General features: G+C 47.8%; 1 protein-coding gene across 1 annotated transcript in view; it reads right to left on the bottom strand.

Annotated features, from left to right (window-relative positions):
- The window catches only part of LOC124554176 (alpha-mannosidase 2), a 792,511-nt gene that overhangs the window by 102,307 nt on the left and 671,364 nt on the right, over positions 1 to 18,840 (bottom strand). Inside the window, exon 13 of the mRNA XM_047128249.1 lies at positions 6,056 to 6,208. Within this exon, the coding sequence (XP_046984205.1) occupies positions 6,056 to 6,208 (153 nt within the window). The remainder of the gene's footprint in view (positions 1 to 6,055; positions 6,209 to 18,840) is intronic.

Raw genomic sequence — 18,840 nt, 5'->3', positions numbered from 1 at the left:
ATTCTAGAAACGTGGGTTTGCCTTTTCTTAATCTAGCTTCTAAAATAAGTCACAGGGTCAGTATTGCCTCACATGTTCCCATATTTCTACGCAATACAAACTGATCTTCCCCGAGGTCGGCTTCTACCAGTTTATCCATTTGTCCGTAAAGAATATGCGTTAGTATTTTGCAGCCGTGACTCATTAAACTGATAGTTCGGTAATTTTCACATCTGTCAGCACCTGCTTTCTTTGGGATTGGAATTATTATATTCTTCTTGAAGTCTGTGGGTATTTCGCCTGTCTCATACATTATGCTCACCAGATGGTAGAGTTTTGTCAGGACTTGCTCTCCCAAGGTTGTCAGTAGTTCTAATGAAATGTTGTATACTCCCGGCGCCTTGTTTCAACTTAGGTCTTTCAGTGCTCTGTCGAACTCTGCACGCAGTATCATATCTCCCATTTCATCTTTATCTACATCCTCTTCCATTTCTATAACAGAGCCCTCATGTACATCGCCCTTGTATAGACCCTCTACGTAGTCCTTCCACCTTTCTGCTTTCCCTTCTTTGCTTAGAAGTGGGTTTCCATCTGAGCTCTTGATATTCATACAAGTCGTTCTCTTATCTCCAAAGGTCTCTCTAATTTTCCTGTAGGCATTATCTGTCTTACCCCTAGTGAGATAAGCCTCAACATCCTTACATTTGTCCTCTAGCCATCCTTGCTTAGCCATTTTGCACTTCCTGTCGATATCATTTTTGAGACGTTTGTATTCCTTTTTGCCTGCTTCATTTACTGCATTTTTATATTTTCTCCTTTCGTGAATTAAATTCAATATTTCTTCTGTCACCCAAGGACTTCTGCTAGCCCTCGTGTTTTTACCTACTTGATCCTCTGCTGCCTTCACTACTTCATCCCTCAAAGCTACCCATTCTTCTTCTACTGTATTTCTTTCCCCCATTCGTGTCAGTTGTTCCCTTATGGTCTCCCAGAAACTCTGTACAACCTCTGGTTTAGTCTGTTTATCCAAGTCCCATCTGCTTAAATTCCCACCTTTTTACAGTTTCTTCAGTTTTAATCCACAGTTCATAACCAGTAGATTGTGGTCAGAGTCCACATCTGCCCCTGGAAATGTCTTACAATTGAAAACCTAGTTCCTAAATCTCTGTCTCACCATTACATAATCTATCTGAAACGTTCGAGTATCTCCAGGTTTTTTCCATGTATACAACTTTCTTTCATGATTCTTGAACCAAGTGTTAGCTATGATTAAGTTGTGCTCTGTGCAAAATTCTACCAGGCGGCTTCCTCTTTCATTTCTTAACCCCAATCCATATTCACCTACTACGTTTCCTTCTCTCCCTTTTCCTACTCTCGAATTCCAGTCACCCATGACTATTAAATTTTCGTCTCCCACTAGTACCTGAATAATCTCATCATACATTTCATCAATTTTTTCATCATCTGCAGAGCTAGTTGGCATATAATCTTGTACTACTGTAGTAGGCATGGGCTTTGTGTCTATCTTGGCCACAATAATGCGTTCACTATGCTGTTTGTAGTAGCTTACCCGTACTCCTATTGTTCTATTCATTATTAATGCTACTCCTGCATTACCCCTATTTGATTTTGTATTTATAACCCTGTATTCACCTGGCCAAAAGTCTTGTTCCTCCTGCCACCGAACTTCACTAATTGCCACTATATCGAACTTAAACCTATCCATTTCCCTTTTTAAATTTTCTAACCTACCAGCCCGATTAAGGGATCTGACATTCCACGCTCCGATCCGTAGAAAGCCAGTTTTCTTTCTCCTGATAACGACGTCCTCCTGAGTGGTCCCCGCGCGGAGATCCGAATGGGGGACTATTTTACCTCCGGAATATTTTACCCAAGAAGACGGCATGATCATTTAACCATACAGTAAAGCTGCATGCCCTTGGGAAAAATTACGGCCATAGTTTCCCCTTGGTTTCAGCCGTTTGCAGTACCAGCACAGCAAGGTTAAAGTTAAGTATGAAACTAATTACGTCCACTTTTTGAATTCTCATTCCTTGTCATGTTCCAGACCTCACGTCAGTATAATTCTTCCCTCCTCATGCCAGCTTGCGTGAGCTAAAATGCGTGCACACGTAACACGGTGTTGGCTCTTTTGCTAACGCAAAAGTTTCCTTCGCTATCCTTGAAAAATTCCCACTTTGTGCTCCATCTCGGAGAACCTCGACGTGGAAGGGGCGTTAAACACTAGCCTTCCATCCTTCCTTTTCTTATGTCCGGCAAGCGGCGTGTCTTTGAATCTGCCTGAAGCAACAGCACGTTCCTCCCACTGAAGCAGGGGCGCTTTAAGAGGGGAGCCTCGACAAAGAGGTGTCTAAATGCGTTTACTTGCTCTGTCGCTATATGCTGTGTCTGCAGACGTTACGCAGCCACACACACGCCACTAATAGAGGCTCACCATTTTTCTGGGAGGTGAAGCTGGGACCAATTTTGTAACTGTGAGAGGTGGCATGAGTCCCCTCTCATATTTCTATCTTACTCTGAGTAATTCGATTTTCCTCTCTGATGCATGCGGTGAAAATTTGCTATTCCTTCACACGCGGACTTCCCACGCAGCGTCTCTCGTCACCCGGGTGGTCCGGTGACAGGCGAGTTCTCCTGAGCTTGAAAGGGTTAAGCCGACGGGTGTGAGGGAGTCAAGTGGATGCTTTCCAGACGCCGACATTGTCATAAGAGCGGCGGCGACACGCCCACAGGTGCCTGACGGAGCGGCTAAACTAGAAATTCTGTTACTTCGCAGAAACGTAGTGAAAACACTTTCTGGCGGGCTACCAGCGAGGCGTGGGAATGACTTGTGTTCCCAGGCAGTCTTGGCGGGCAAATTCCCGCGTTTTCTGCAAAATCGTAACTGTGATTGGCTTGCTCAGGGCATACCTCCATTGTTGTTGTTGTGGTCTTCAGTCCTGAGACTGGTTTGATGCAGCTCTCCATGCTACTCTATCCTGTGCAAGCTTCTTCATCTCCCAGTACCTACTGCAACCTACATCCTTCTGAATCTGCTTAGTGTATTCATCTCTTGGTCTCCCTCCGTAGCAAAATCGGCGCTAAATTGGCGCCAAGAATCTCCATTGGTGGAAAGGTAGTGGTTCGGCAATAGAGTGGAATTTTCAGCCGGTTTTCGAGTTGCTGATTGGCACGTTTAACCACGGCCACTGTGATGGGGGCGGTAATGTTCTGTGTTCGGTTTCTACTGGTGCTCTTGGAAGGTTAGAGCCTCGCCTTTCAGTCGGAGTAGGTTACAAGACTGAGCTCTTGCTGCTGTGGACAATGTGCCTCCCGTTGGCTGTCTAATATACTTTCATTCAGTTGTACCTGTTTGACGAAGTTGCTAAAGTTTCGACTTCAACGTGACTTTCCGAGTACAGTTGGCAACTGAGCGTTCTGCGTACAAGTGGCCTATGTTGTCTGTCTTGAGCAGTTTCGGCTAAAGTTGACTGTATCGGAGTTACTGTGTGACTTCGCTTGTTAAAATCAGTCACTGTGCCATCAGTGATTGTGCGGCGAGCCTTCTTCGTCGCCCTCAGAGGCGCATTTGTATTGATAGGAAGTCTTTAGTCGGAACAACCAGATCAGAATAATTTGTTTCGGGCTATACTCGCGACATTATTATCACCACGATGGGATGTCGAAGCAACCAGCCATCGCTTCCGGTACGCCAGATCGTGTCCTTGCAGTTAAGAAGACAGTTTGGTAATGTATGTCCGCAGCACCGGTAGATTAGGGAATTTGCACTGTGACAGTCAGAGTTTAGCAGATCGCGCATGTTCCCATCTTTTCTTACGTGGTTCTGTCTTGGATGTTCATTGTCTCAGTTCTCACTACTGTAGCAGCAATTAATGTTGGGTTGGCTGGGTGTTTCTCGTAAGATCTGAGTTGCAAGGGATTGGCTCCACATACCACTTCGTCATAAATGTCACTATCTAGTTTATGGACAACTTCACCTTTACAGCATTTATTGGAGTATCCATTTTGACGTATTGTAAATGTTTCATGTGTTTTGTTTATTATTTTGAGTTTAGTCATAATAAATCATATTGTTATTTTGGACAGAACTTTCATTCTGTTAAGGGGAGCCGGAGGTGCCTATACTGCCCATGTTAAAATCACTAAGTTTGAGGAACATTTATGAATAAACTACCAAATAGAAAAATTTGGAATTTTTTTTTTTTACATGTAGAGTGGTTTAGTATTGCAGTTATGACAGAGGGATTTTGGAGTATCTTTTCTAGTTTCCTTCCAATTATTTTTTTTATTAATGACCCAAATTTTTTTAGAAATAATTGCTTTATAATTAAACTGAAATGAAACTACTGAACATATTGCCAAATGGCTGTGTTACAATGTAAGTTTGACCACTAGGAGTGCTGTATAAAAATTTCATCTCTCTAGCTTGAGTGGATTTTGAGAAAATGTTCCTTATATTCGAAAAATTCTAATTTATGGGAAATGGCTCTCAAAGTTTCTCAATACATTCCTGCACTATAGGATGGATTATCAGGGTCTTCTTCTTCATCCTCCAAAAGCTTCCTCTTCTGTCTTCTTTTCTGACCTGTTGTTCCATCATACTTCATATGCCTTTCTCTTCTTTCTGCTCCTCTTATCCTTTCTCTGTCAATATTTCTTAGTGCCCGTACAGTGTTCACCCCAGCTGTAAATCCTAATGCCTTCAGAACTTCACACTTCACACTGTTCCCTTGGTTGTAGGTTGCTACTGCATCATAAATGCCAAAGTGCAGTGTTTTTATGCTTACAAACATCCTTTTAGGAATCACTTTCCAAATCAAATTGTTTATGCTCTCATTAGGATTCTGCGTCTTTCCGTGTAGACATTTGTGTAACAATTCTGGCTGTGCTAAGTCATGAAAATTTGGTTTTATTGCATTTATCACAGCTGCTGGGAAACCATGTTTGTGATCATAGTCCTTTTTTGCATTATATTTGCACCAGGAATCTTTTGGGCACAGGCTGTGTTGAGGGTATTCATTGGAAGAGGCAGTATGAAGGAACAACGCCCACACTGCTTTTCGCATGTCACTAACATTACTAGTATTTTGCCTTATAGCATACCCACAGTATCTCTGTAGACGTTCAATCAGTAAGGATGCCTCTCCCTCCTATTGTCTTTCCATCACTGAGCTTACTTGAACCCAAAGTTTGTTTGAGCCTTCGAAGCCGAAACGGTAAACAGCAAAGAGACGATGTTCCGGGCTCTTAGCGCTTCGTTTGTCACAGAAAACAATGTAGCCAACCCTTGCACACTCGGTGTATGCGTAACATAAGGCGCTGTATGCGTAACAGGCCGAGAAAATCCCAAGCAGTTCGCCAGGAAGTAACGAGAGGGTGTTAGATGCATTCAGCGGCCGCCCATTTCCTCTGCAGGCGTGGGGGAAAATGGTAATAACTCCACTTCTAGGGCGAGTACAACAATAATTCAAAGTTTACATTAAGGAGGAATGTTCCAATTAATTTTCGGTAGCAAAAAAAAAATCGTAATTTTTTGGATTTGACCACCTCCAGCTCCCCTTAATCGGTAGAGCAACCCTTTCATTTCTCACTACGTTACTGAAACTTTCCTTTATTTAATTAATTTCTATCAAATTCAATTATTGCATTTGCAAAAACAGACATAATGTCTTATGGGATAACAGCAATCAGTGATTTTATAATGTTACTTAAAATCCGTCTTGATTGCAAATTTTTTTATTCATATGACCGGATTTGGAAAAAAAAAAAAAAAAAAAAAAAATTGCAATCAAGACGGATTTTAAGTAACATTATAAATTATTGCAGGTGGCAAACTCTTTTCTACTCCACTTGCAGGGTCGATTACAGCCAGTTCGCGTTTCTTCTTAATCCATGTGGAACAGCAAAAGTCGGAGTTAGAATAAGGGGGGCTTAGAGCATCATTTTCATATGAAGATTCCAGGAGAATTTAGTGTTAAATGCACTGCTAGCCCCGGCACCTCGCAACTGCTCACTCCTGGTAACGCACCAGTGGCGAGTAGGCCGGCTGACTCACCTCGGCGAGCGGTCCCGCGGCGTGGTAGATGCGAGCCGTGTGGTCGATGAGCGAGGGCGGCCGCGAGACGGTGCGCAGCTCCGAGGCGATGGGCCCCGACGTGATCACGATCAGCGGCGGCCCGTTCTCGCCCTCCTCCCCCTGGCCCAGGATCTGGAAGCAGCCGACAGCACAGTATACAGACAGGGCTCCAGCCAACACACACACACACACTGATGAGCCAAAACATTAACACTACCTGCTTAATAGCTTGTTTGTCCGCCTTTAGAACGAAATACAGTAATGGAAATACACTCCTGGAAATGGAAAAAAGAACACATTGACACCGGTGTGTCAGACCCACCATACTTGCTCCGGACATTGCGAGAGGGCTGTACAAGCAATGATCACACGCACGGCACAGCGGACACACCAGGAACCGCGGTGTTGGCCGTCGAATGGCGCTAGCTGCGCAGCATTTGTGCACCGCCGCCGTCAGTGTCAGCCAGTTTGCCGTGGCATACGGAGCTCCATCACAGTCTTTAACACTGGTAGCATGCCGCGACAGCGTGGACGTGAACCGTATGTGCAGTTGACGGACTTTGAGCGAGGGCGTATAGTGGGCATGCGGGAGGCCGGGTGGACGTACCGCCGAATTGCTCAACACGTGGGGCGTGAGGTCTCCACAGTACATCGATGTTGTCGCCAGTTGTCGGCGGAAGGTGCACGTGCCCGTCGACCTGGGACCGGACCGCAGCGACGCACGGATGCACGCCAAGACCGTAGGATCCTACGCAGTGCCGTAGGGGACTGCACCGCCACTTCCCAGCAAATTAGTGACACTGTTGCTCCTGGGGTATCGGCGAGGACCATTCGCAACCGTCTCCATGAAGCTGGGCTACGGTCCCGCACACCGTTAGGCCGTCTTCCGCTCACGCCCCAACATCGTGCAGCCCGCCTCCAGTGGTGTCGCGACAGGCGTGAATGGAGGGACGAATGGAGACGTGTCGTCTTCAGCGATGAGAGTCGCTTCTGCCTTGATGCCAGTGATGGTCGTGTGCGTGTTTGGCGCCGTGCAGGTGAGCGCCACAATCAGGACTGCATACGACCGAGGCACACAGGGCCAACACCCGGCATCATGGTGTGGGGAGCGATCTCCTACACTGGCCGTACACCACTGGTGATCGTCGAGGGGACACTGAATAGTGCACGGTACATCCAAACCGTCATCGAACCCATCGTTCTACCATTCCTAGACCGGCAAGGGAACTTGCTGTTCCAACAGGACAATGCACGTCCGCATGTATCCTGTGCCACCCAACGTGCTCTAGAAGGTGTAAGTCAACTACCCTGGCCAGCAAGATCTCTGGATCTGTCCCCCACTGAGCATGTTTGGGACTGGATGAAGCGTCGTCTCACGCGGTCTGCACGTCCAGCACGAACGCTGGTCCAACTGAGGCGCCAGGTGGAAATGCATGGCAAGCCGTTCCACAGGACTACATCCAGCATCTCTACGATCGTCTTCATGGGAGAATAGCAGCCTGCATTGCTGCGAAAGGTGGATATACACTGTACTAGTGCCGACATTGTGCATGCTCTGTTGCCTGTCTCTATGTGCCTGTGGTTCTGTCAGTGTGATCATGTGATGTATCTGACCCCAGGAATGTCTCAATAAAGTTTCCCCTTCCTGGGACAATGAATTCACGGTGTTCTTATTTCAATTTCCAGGAGTGTAAGTCCACAGAAGCTTACAACAAGAGAGACCAGAATGCTACTAAGAATTATCAAGAAAAACCCGAAAAGGACAGAGACGGCACTATCCGCATATGCACATGACCACTCCCGAAAGGACATCACTCCAAGGGCAGTTCGTACCATCCTCAATCGTTCGGGATACAGAGCCAGGGTCCCGACACGGAAGCCCCACATCAGCAAAAAGAACAGGAAGTGGCGGATGGAATTCGCGAAACAGCATGTATCCGAGACAGCAGACTTCTGGGATTCTGTACTGTTTAGTGATGAAAGCAAATTTAATATTGTGCACAATAATGGTAGGATCTTGGTCTGGAGAAGACCGAATACAGACCTCGACCGAAACCAAGTTCAACCCACGGTGAAGCACGGAGGTGGTGGAGTGATGGTATGGGGCTGTGGGTCAGCCTCCGGTGACGGAAAATTAGTGTTTGTGGAAGGTACCGTGGACAGATGTGTGTATATGAACATTTTCAAACAGAACTTACAACAGAGTGTTGACGCCTTGGGTCTTACTAGAAATTACTACTTCCAACAGGACAATGATCCCAAACATACGGCGCAAATTGTCCAGCTGTGGTTGCTCTACAACACTCCACACACTCTTAAAACACCAGATCAGAGTCCGGACCTGAATCACATCGAACACTTGTGGAGTGAGCTGGAAACACGAGTGAGAAAACACGAAATCCGTAGTAAGGCCTCTTTGAAAGAAGCTCTCCTTCGAGAATGGGAAGCTATCACGTCGGAAACTACAAGAAAATTGGTCCATTCCGTGCCACGGAGGTTGCGAGAAGTAATACATCGGAAGGGTATGCATACGAAGTATTAAACATGTTTTGGCTTTGTTGGAAGTGTCATTTTCTGTTGGTGTATGAATACTTAATTCCCAGCGCAGTAGAGAAGTTGGCAGACGTTTTTGTATTTTGTTTTGTAAAGGCTTGTTCATTCTCCATCTATATACCAGCACAGCTGCATTGGCGACTGGTAAATGTGTATAGTGCATATGCAATTAGTGTTTTTGGTTTCCTATCGTCAATAAAGGCAGTTCACTTTCCCATGCTCTAGTGTATGAATCAACATCGCAGCGCGTCAGCAATCGTTGGCTAATATATTAAAAAAACTAAAAACTCCGCCTCGATTGCGAAAAAAGCACCTAGTGTTAAGTGATAACCCAGGTTTCGGATAACTACACCTTCTTCAGAACACCAATAAAACCCACAAGTGCCTAAGAACACCTTTGTCAATGATTAAAAGAACACCATAGCTATACATTTATAAACGAAAAAGAAAAGGAAAACACAAACAGTACGTATGTACAAAGTCAAAACCACTACTTAACTTCATGCTGTACGCTCCACCTCACATCGGCCTATGTTCGATGGGCCATGACCCACCATAAACTGCAGCTACAAACGGTCGCTCACTTACAAGCCCGACCCGCTATCTATGCACATGCGCAAGACAAGGGAAGTTCCTTGAATGCGCATGCGCATACGAATACGAGAAAGTTTATACATGGGTCGGGGCTAAATAGCCCATATATTCCCAACCGTGGATCAACGTATGTCAAAAAATAGAATGGATAGCCCTTAACCTCGGCATCTAGTAACTCGATATTAACTGGAGGGCTCGGCGCATGAGCCGTTTGCACAAGGTGTTCCGCATAAGTAGAGCCCTTAGCACCGTCACCGCTTCTAGTAGGGATATGCTCTTTATACCTGAGACCCAGAGCTCGCCCGGTTACCCGATGTAAGATTTTGGACAATCCGCGAATGTAATTTTATATACTCCTCATTGGAAAAGTTTATCACTATTACTACACAAGGAGTGAATTAAATCCCTATGTAAACTACTACTAGTAGAATATGCGACTCTGAAACTTTCCCAATCAGGATGCCTGTCACCTTGACTGCTGGTGATACGAGGCCGTTGGGATCCAGCATGGCGTTCCGTATTACCCTCCTGAACCCACCGATTCCATATTCTGCTAACAGTCATTGGATCTCGACCAACGCGAGCAGCAATGTCACGTTACGATAAACCGCAATCGCGATAGGCTACAATCCGACCATTATCAAAGTCGGATACGTGATGGTGCGCATTTCTGCTCCTTACACGAGGCATCACAACAACGTTTCACCAGGCAACGCCGGTCAACAGCTGTTTGTGTATGAGAAATCGGTTGGAAACTTCCCCCATGTCAGCACGTTGTAGGTGTCGCCACCGGCGCCAACCATGTGTGAATGCTCTGAAAAGCTAATAATTTGCATATCACAGCATCTTCTTCCTGTCTATCAAATTTCGCGTTTGTAGCACGTCATCTTCGTGGTGTAGCAATTTTAATGGCAGTAGTGTATATTACTTGTATAACAGCGACTGTGGAAAAGGGGCTTAAAAACGAAAAAGACAACATGTAAAAATAAAGGTATTTCAGACTTCGTGAAACACGAATGTGAATCAATTACATACAAGTGGTAAGGCAAGGGATAGCGATTTGCACACATACAGATGGCGTTAGTACCGCATACTCAAGGTATAAAAGGGCAGTGAATTGGCTGAGTGTTCAACGGCGGACGTGCGCCGCCGTCAGGCCCCGTCCACCTTCTCCAGTTTGCCGATGACACTGCCTTCCTTGCCTTTGCCCCCGCCCTCCAGCGCTCCCAACACCTTCTCCAATCCCATCTTGACCGGTTCACCGCTTGGTGCAACCAGTGGTTGCTCAAGGTCAATCCCTCCAAAACCCAGGCGATCATTGTAGGCAAAACCACCCCTCCCTTCCGCCTCCTTGATTTCTATCTCACCATCTATGGCCGTTCTATCGCCCTCACTCCCACCCGTAAGTACCTTGGCATCACCCTCGACTGTCGCCTCTCCTGGACTCCCCACCTCCGGACAATCCAAGCCAAGGCACGTTCCCGCCTCCGTCTCCTCAAGCTCCTCTCTGGCCGTACGTGGGGTCTGGACCCCTCCACCATCCTCCACACCTATAAATCCCTCATCCGCCCTATCCTTTGTTATGCCCATCCGGCTTGGATCTCCGCCTCCCCTACCTTTTATAAATCCCTCCAAATCCTTGAACACCATGCTCTCCGCCTCGCCTATCACATCCGTCTCCCCTCCCCCACGCGGATCCTGTACAATCTCATCCCCTTCCCCCACCTCCTCATTTTCCTTTAAAGGATACGGATCCTGTACACCTCCCGCAAACTCGATCCTCCTCACCCGCTCGTCTCCCCGATCCTCTCCCACCCCCGCCCGCTGCCGCGCCTGTATTCACACGTCCCACCCGGTCTCCATCTCTCCACCCTCCTTACCCTCTCCCAAGGTGGCTTTCGCCAGCTCCCCCTCCCTGATGATGTCCTCCTCCCCTGCATTTACCCCTCCTATCAACTTTGATCCTCCCCTCCCACCTCCTGTGTCCTTTCCTTTAGGCACCCTTCCTCCCTCCCTTCCCTTCCCTTCTCTTTTCTTTCCCCCCTCCCTCCTCCCCTCTCCCCCGGGCTTCCCCTCCCACTTCCTCCCTCCCCCTCTCTCCTTTGCCGATGGCATCTCTGCTCTCCCCTCTCCCATTCCCCTTCCCCTTCCTCCTCCTCCACCTCCTCTCTTGGCTGGTCCCCGGACTCGTACACGCTCAGTGAACATTCGCGCGCCGGAGATCATCGCCGTCAGTGTTTTGTGTGTGTGCCTTCGTTTGTGTGTAGTGTTATTCGCCGTCACGCCACCACCGTTCATATGCCGTCGCCATCATCCATGTTATGTGCACCGTGTCGCCTCGTGTTAGTGATGTTTCTCGTCCAGCGTGAACGGCTCCATTTTTTTTCGATTTTTAGTGTCTACATTTTTTGCCCACCGTTTTTACTGTCTACTCTGTGCCACCTTTATGTACTACTTGTTGTCAAACTCAAGGCTGAAGAGCGGCGTATTGTGCTGCTGAAAGCCCGCCTTTGTATAAGGTGTTTAAAATCACAACAAAGAAAAAAAAACTGAGTTGTCATAAGTAGTCAGGTGATTCATCTCAAAAGGCTTCTATGCCAGTGGAAGTTGAAAAAAAATAAAAAAGACAGCGTACAGTTTTCTTTTTTGGGAAAGCAAATAAAAGTGCCATTAATGAATAACTTCATAGTCAGCGCCAAGCATTCACCGCGGGACACAAAGATATTGGGCATCTTTGGTCGAAATTCAAAGATATTATCCACTATGTGCTAGAGAAGTATGTGCCTAGCAAAAGTATAGGGGAGGGAAAGGATCCACCTTGGTACAACAAACATATTAGGAAGTTGCTGAGAAAGCAGAGAATTTTGCAAAATCGTTTCAAACGTAGTCAATGTCCCGCTGACAAACAGAAATTATGCGAAATGAAAGCAGCTGTCAAAACGTCAATGAGAAAGTCTTTTAACGAATTTGAAAGCAGCATTTTATCTGCAGATTCTAAAAATAACTCCAAACAATTTTGGTCGTACATAAAATCTATGAACGCTACAAATAATTCAATACCTTCTCTTGCTGAAAGTGGTTCAAATGGCTCTGAGCACTATGGGACTTAACTTCTAAGGTCATCAGTCCCCTAGAACTTAGAACTACTTAAAACCTAACTAACCTAAGGACATCATACACATCCATGCCCGAGGCAGGATTCGAACCTGCGACCGTAGCGGTCGCGCAGCGCGACTGTAGCGCCTAGAACCCCACGGCCACCCCGACCGGCTTCTCTTGCTGACAGTACAGGTAATGTAACTGATGATGATAACCAAAAGGCCGAAATTCTAAACATAGCTTTCAAAAACTGGTTTACCGTAGAGGACTGCAGCACCATTCCCCCCTTCAGTTATCGAACAAACGCAAGGATATCTGACATAGTGTTTAGTGTATCTGCGATTGTAAGACAGTTGATCCTTAGACGCCAGGAAGGCATCTGGCCCAGACGATATCCCCGTAAGATTTTATGTTGACTATGCTACAAATATAGCACCATTCTTATCCATCATCTATCAGAGATCATTGGAACAGCGGAAAGTTCCACGGGACTGGAAGAAGGCCCAGGTCATAGCAATCTATAAAAAGGGTATGAAATCGGATTCACATAATTACCGGCCCATTTCTGTGAATCGATTTGTTGTAGACTCATGGAACATATTTTGAGTTCAGACATAATGACCTTTCTAGACTCTGAGAAGCTCATCAGCAGAAACCAGCACAGTTTTTGGAAACAGCTGGCCCTCTTTGTGCATGACATACCAGCTGGCCCTCTTTGTACATGATATACAACAGGTTCTAGATACCGGCTCCCAGGTTGATGCCGTATTTCTCGACTTTCGAAAGGCGTTCGACTCAGTTCTGAACTTTCGCTTGTTCAAAAAAGAGCGCGCTTACGGTCTGTCCGATGACATATGCGGTTGGATAGAAAGTTTGCTAAAAGACAGAGAGCAGTATGTCGTCCTGAACGGGGTGACTTCAACAGAAACAAGTGTAACTTAAGGTGTGCCCCAGGGCAGTGTAATAGGTCCGCTGTCTTTCACGATTTACATAAACGATCTGGTTGATGGTATTGACAGCGGCGTTAGACTGTTTGCCGATGATGCTGTAGACTACAGGAAAGTAGTACCGCACAAAAGTTGTGAAGAAATCAGTGAGGATTTTCAGAAAATAAATGCGTGGTGTAATGACTGGTAGTTATCTCTCAATATCAGTAAGTGTAACCTACTGCGTATAACAAGGCAAAATCCACATTAATGTACGAGTAGAAAATAAATTCTCTGTCTTTGGAAGCGGTAACATCCGTCAAGTATCTGCGTGTGACTATTCGAAATGATCTCAAATGGAATGATCAGTTTACACAAGTAACGAGCAAGGCGAACTCTAGATTGGTAGAATCCTGAAGCGATGCAGTCCCTCGACAAAGGAAATAGCTTACAATACGTTAGTTCGTCCAGTCTTAGAGTATTGTTCGTCTGTATGGGACCCTTACCGGTTGGGTCTGATTCAAGAGAGTGAGAAGGTCCAATGAAGAGCGGCAAGATTCGTGACTGGTGCATTTAGCCATTGCGAGAGCGTTACAAACCTGATAGAAAGTTTGGAGTGGGACACACTTGCAGGTAGACGAGGCGCTAAGCGGAAGGGGCTGCTCACTAAATTTCGAAATCCGATCTCTGCTGAGGATGTAGAGCATAACGATCGCCATTCAGAGATAACGGAAATTAGAGCTCGCACTGAGGCGTTCAGGCCGGCCGCGGTGCCCGTGCGGTTCAAGGCGCTACAGTCTGGAACCGCGCGACTACTACGGTCGTAGGTTCGAATCCTGCCTCGGGCATCGATGTGTGTGGTGTCCTTAGGTTAGTTAGGTTTAAGTAGTTCCGAGTTCTAGCGGACTGATGACCTCAGATGAGAAGTTAAGTCCCATAGTGCTCAGAGCCATTTGAACCATTTTGAGGCCACTCAGACAGTCGTTTTTCCCTCGCAGGATCCGCGAGTGGAACAGACGGGGGGAAAAATGACTTTGGCGCGAATTGTCCCCTCCGCCACACACCGCTTGGTGGCTAGCGGAGTATATCTGTAGATGTAGAAGGTTTCTGACGTGCTTATGGCCCCACGACAGCAATTAACAGATGCTGAACACAGACAGGTAGTGTGGCAGCTAGACGCGCGGGACATTCTATTTCGTAAAACGTTAGGTAATTCAGCCACAGTGTCAAGAGTGTGATGGTAATATCACATTTCAGGCGTTACCTCTCACCACGGACAACGCAGTGGCCGACGGCCTTCACTTAACGACCGAGAGCAGCGGCGTTTACGTAGAGTTGTCACTCCTGACAGACAGGCAACAGTGCGTGACAGAACTGCAGAAATCAATGTGGGACGTGCAACGAAAGTATCCGTTGGGACAGTGTGGCAAAATTTGGCGCTAATGGCCTATGGCTAATGCGAGTGCCTTTGCTAACGGCACGACATCGCCTGCAGCACCTCCCCTCGGCACGTGACCATATGGCAATATGGCAATAATTACCTTTGGCTACTTCGAGACCATTTGCCGCCATTTGTGGGCTTCATGTTCCCAAACAACGATGGCTAGAGGTCTGCGGGGATGCGGATATACGCTGTATTTGTTACTTGGCGGATAAAATCGCGACCGGCGCGGATATCCGCGCGTCATCTGCGGATAATGGGCAAGGCATCTGCCCAGTACGCATGTTGCAATGTTAGTTGAAAACTTGCAGTCTGTTGACATTCTTGGAATCTTGCAGGGCGCGGCTAGAGCGGATGTCTGTTGCCCTCAGCCGCTGGCTACGACCGACGTAGCTGTACCCATGAGACCTGCGCCTAATACGTTTCCGCAACCGTGTCTTTGGTGTGGCCTGTGAAGTGCTCTCTGGGTGGCAAACCTGCCCACTGTCTACCATCAGATGGTTAGAGCGTCTGCCATGTAAGCTGGAGATCCAGCGTTCGAGTCCCGGTCGAGGCTCACATTTTCATCTGTCCCCGTTGGCGTATGTCAACGCCTGTAAGCAACTAAGGGTGTTCATTTCATTGTAATTTCATTCTAACGAGCTGCATGGTCCCCGATGGTATCTGTTCTTTCGGACATGTCCAAATGAACAGATACCATCTTAGTATATACACTCCTGGAAATGGAAAAAAGAACACATTGACACCGGTGTGTCAGACCCACCATACTTGCTCCGGACACTGCGAGAGGGCTGTACAAGCAATGATCACATGCACGGCACAGCGGACACACCAGGAACCGCGGTGTTGGCCGTCGAATGGCGCTAGCTGCGCAGCATTTGTGCACCGCCGCCGTCAGTGTCAGCCAGTTTGCCGTGGCATACGGAGCTCCATCGCAGTCTTTAACACTGGTAGCATGCCGCGACAGCGTGGACGTGAACCGTATGTGCAGTTGACGGACTTTGAGCGAGGGCGTATAGTGGGCATGCGGGAGGCCGGGTGGACGTACCGCCGAATTGCTCAACACGTGGGGCGTGAGGTCTCCACAGTACATCGATGTTGTCGCCAGTGGTCGCCGGAAGGTGCACGTGCCCGTCGACCTGGGACCGGACCGCAGCGACGCACGGATGCACGCCAAGACCGTAGGATCCTACGCAGTGCCGTAGGGGACCGCACCGCCACTTCCCAGCAAATTAGGGACACTGTTGCTCCTGGGGTATCGGCGAGGACCATTCGCAACCGTCTCCATGAAGCTGGGCTACGGTCCCACACACCGTTAGGTCGTCTTCCGCTCACGCCCCAACATCGTGCAGCCCGCCTCCAGTGGTGTCGCGACAGGCGTGAATGGAGGGACGAATGGAGACGTGTCGTCTTCAGCGATGAGAGTCGCTTCTGCCTTGGTGCCAATGATGGTCGTATGCGTGTTTGGCGCCGTGCAGGTGAGCGCCACAATCAGGACTGCATATGACCGAGGCACACAGTGCCAACACCCGGCATCATGGTGTGGGGAGCGATCTCCTACACTGGCCGTACACCACTGGTGATCGTCGAGGGGGCACTGAATAGTGCACGGTACATCCAAACCGTCATCGAACCCATCGTTCTACCATTCCTAGACCGGCAAGGGAACTTGCTGTTCCAACAGGACAATGCACGTCCGCACGTATCCCGTGCCACCCACCGTGCTCTAGAAGGTGTAAGTCAACTACCCTGGCCAGCAAGATCTCCGGATCTGTCCCCCATTGAGCATGTTTGGGACTGGATGAAGCGTCGTCTTACGCGGTCTGCACGTCCAGCACGAACGCTGGTCCAACTGAGGCGCCAGGTGGAAATGGCATGGCAAGCCGTTCCACAGGACTACATCCAGCATCTCTACGATCGTCTCAATGGGAGAATAGCAGCCTGCATTGCTGCGAAAGGTGGATATACACTGTACTAGTGCCGACATTGTGCATGCTCTGTTGCCTGTGTCTATGTGCCTGTGGTTCTGTCAGTGTGATCATGTGATGTATCTGACCCCAGGAATGTGTCAATAAAGTTTCCCCTTCCTGGGACAATGAATTCACGGTGTTCTTATTTCAATTTCCAGGAGTGTATAAAAAGTAGTTAAGTTGTCGCAGAAATGGCACCCTGACAATAACTACGTCATTACCTACCATAATTCTAAGTACTACTGTCTATTACTATTAATTAGTCATTCAAAACTTAAATATATGCGGATACGGATAAGGAACTTGCGGATGCGGATTAATTGCCGCGGTTGTGGATTAGGACCTTGCGGATGCGATGCAGATGCGGATTGCACTTTTCTTATCCGCGCAGACGTGTAACGATGGCACATCATCGGGCCACAACTGTTGGTGGTTGAAGAAACGACTGGAAGACTGTGGCCTGGACAGATGAGTCCTGATTAGATTTGGTAAGAGCTGGCGGTAGGGTTGCAGGGTTCGAGTGTGGTGCAGACCCCACCAGGCTATCGTCCCAAGTTTTGATGATGACACTGTGCAAGCTGATGGTGGCTCCATGACGGTGTGGGCTGTGTTTATATGGAATGTGTTGTAACTGCAACCAGGGCGGTCGCGGGGTAGCACTGACGAAAGGCACGGCGGGACCCGCGGAGAGGCCCGCGAATAACAACACGACGGAAACAGATGGACACGACCGACGTAGGACAGAACAAATACGACAAGACCGAACAACTGAGTCACAAGGAAACAAACTCGTAAACGAACCAGGAAGAAAGTAGTCTAGCGCAAGCGAGGTGTAAACCGACGTAAGCGAGATTAGACCGACTGGATGAGCTTTTTTTTTCTTTATTGTGATTTCATTCCCCTGCCCCATATGGGCAGAGGAGAGCTGTCAGTGGCACAATCCACCGCTCTTCAGCCAAGTGACATGAACTTAAAATAAGAATAAAATGTTACATACATAAGGCGATAAAGGGGAACTTAAAACAGAATAATGGGAGAAAATGGAGGTAAAAAATAGACTAACACGGAGACGTTCATGGAGGACAGTTAAAAAAAGTCACCAAAAAGTTAAAAAACACAGCTGGCCGATTCTTCAAAACTCACAGAAGTCACTGAAAGGACATGCACACATGAAAAGTCGGCCACAGTAGTAAAAACACTCTGGAACAACACACTTAAAACCCACTTTTAGCACACACGACGAAGAAGAAAACTGCCAGGCTGGACCTGCCGGGTGAAAGGTCAGAGAGGATGGAAAAGGAGGGGAGAGCGAGGGGCAACAGGGGAAGCGGCGGGATGAAGAGAGGAGGGGAGTCAGCAGGGACACGTGGGGTGGGAGATGAAGAGGGAAGACAGGGCAGGAGTGAGTGCAGAGACACTGAAAGGGGGCACAAGAGAGGGAGGGGGAGTAGGAGGGGGAAGCCGCTCAGGAGGAGGGAGGGGGGGAGGGAGCCCTGAGGAGGAGGCAGGAAGAGGGGGTTAGATTTGGTAGCAAGGGTAGATGTCAGGGCGAAGCTCATCTTCCGGGAGGGGTGGACGGTAGAAGTTGTGTTGGGAAAGGAGATGGAGGGTGTGGAGATTGAGAGAGGGTGGAACACAACGGTAAAGGCGCGGCAACTGGTTGGGGATGAGAGGAAGGGAGACACCAGGGGTTGAGGGGATCAGGGCGGCGGACACTATATAGTCTACATCTACATCCATACTCCGCAAGCCACCTGACGGTGTGTGGCGGAGGGTACCCTGAGTACCTCTATCGGTACTTGACTTCCGCAAGGCGTTCGATACAGTTCCCCACAGTCGTTTAATGAACAAAGTAAGATCATATGGACTATCACACCAATTGTGTGATTGTATTGAGGAGTTCCTAGATAACAGAACGCAGCATGTCATTCTCAATGGAGAGAAGTCTTCCGAAGTAAGAGTGATTTCAGGTGTGCCACAGGGGAGTGTCATGGGACCGTTGCTGTTCACAGTATACATAAATGACCTGGTGGATGACATCGGAAGTTCACTGAGGCTTTTTGCGGATGATCCTGTAGTATATTGAGAGGTTGTAACAATGGAAAATTGTAGTGAAATGCAGGAGGATCTGCAGCGAACTGACGCATGGTGCAGGGAATGGCAATTGAATCTCAATGTAGA

Source organism: Schistocerca americana, chromosome 11 (assembly GCF_021461395.2).
Source record: "Schistocerca americana isolate TAMUIC-IGC-003095 chromosome 11, iqSchAmer2.1, whole genome shotgun sequence".
Lineage (NCBI taxonomy): Eukaryota > Metazoa > Arthropoda > Insecta > Orthoptera > Acrididae > Schistocerca > Schistocerca americana.
This window is presented reverse-complemented; position numbering and strand designations above follow the sequence as displayed.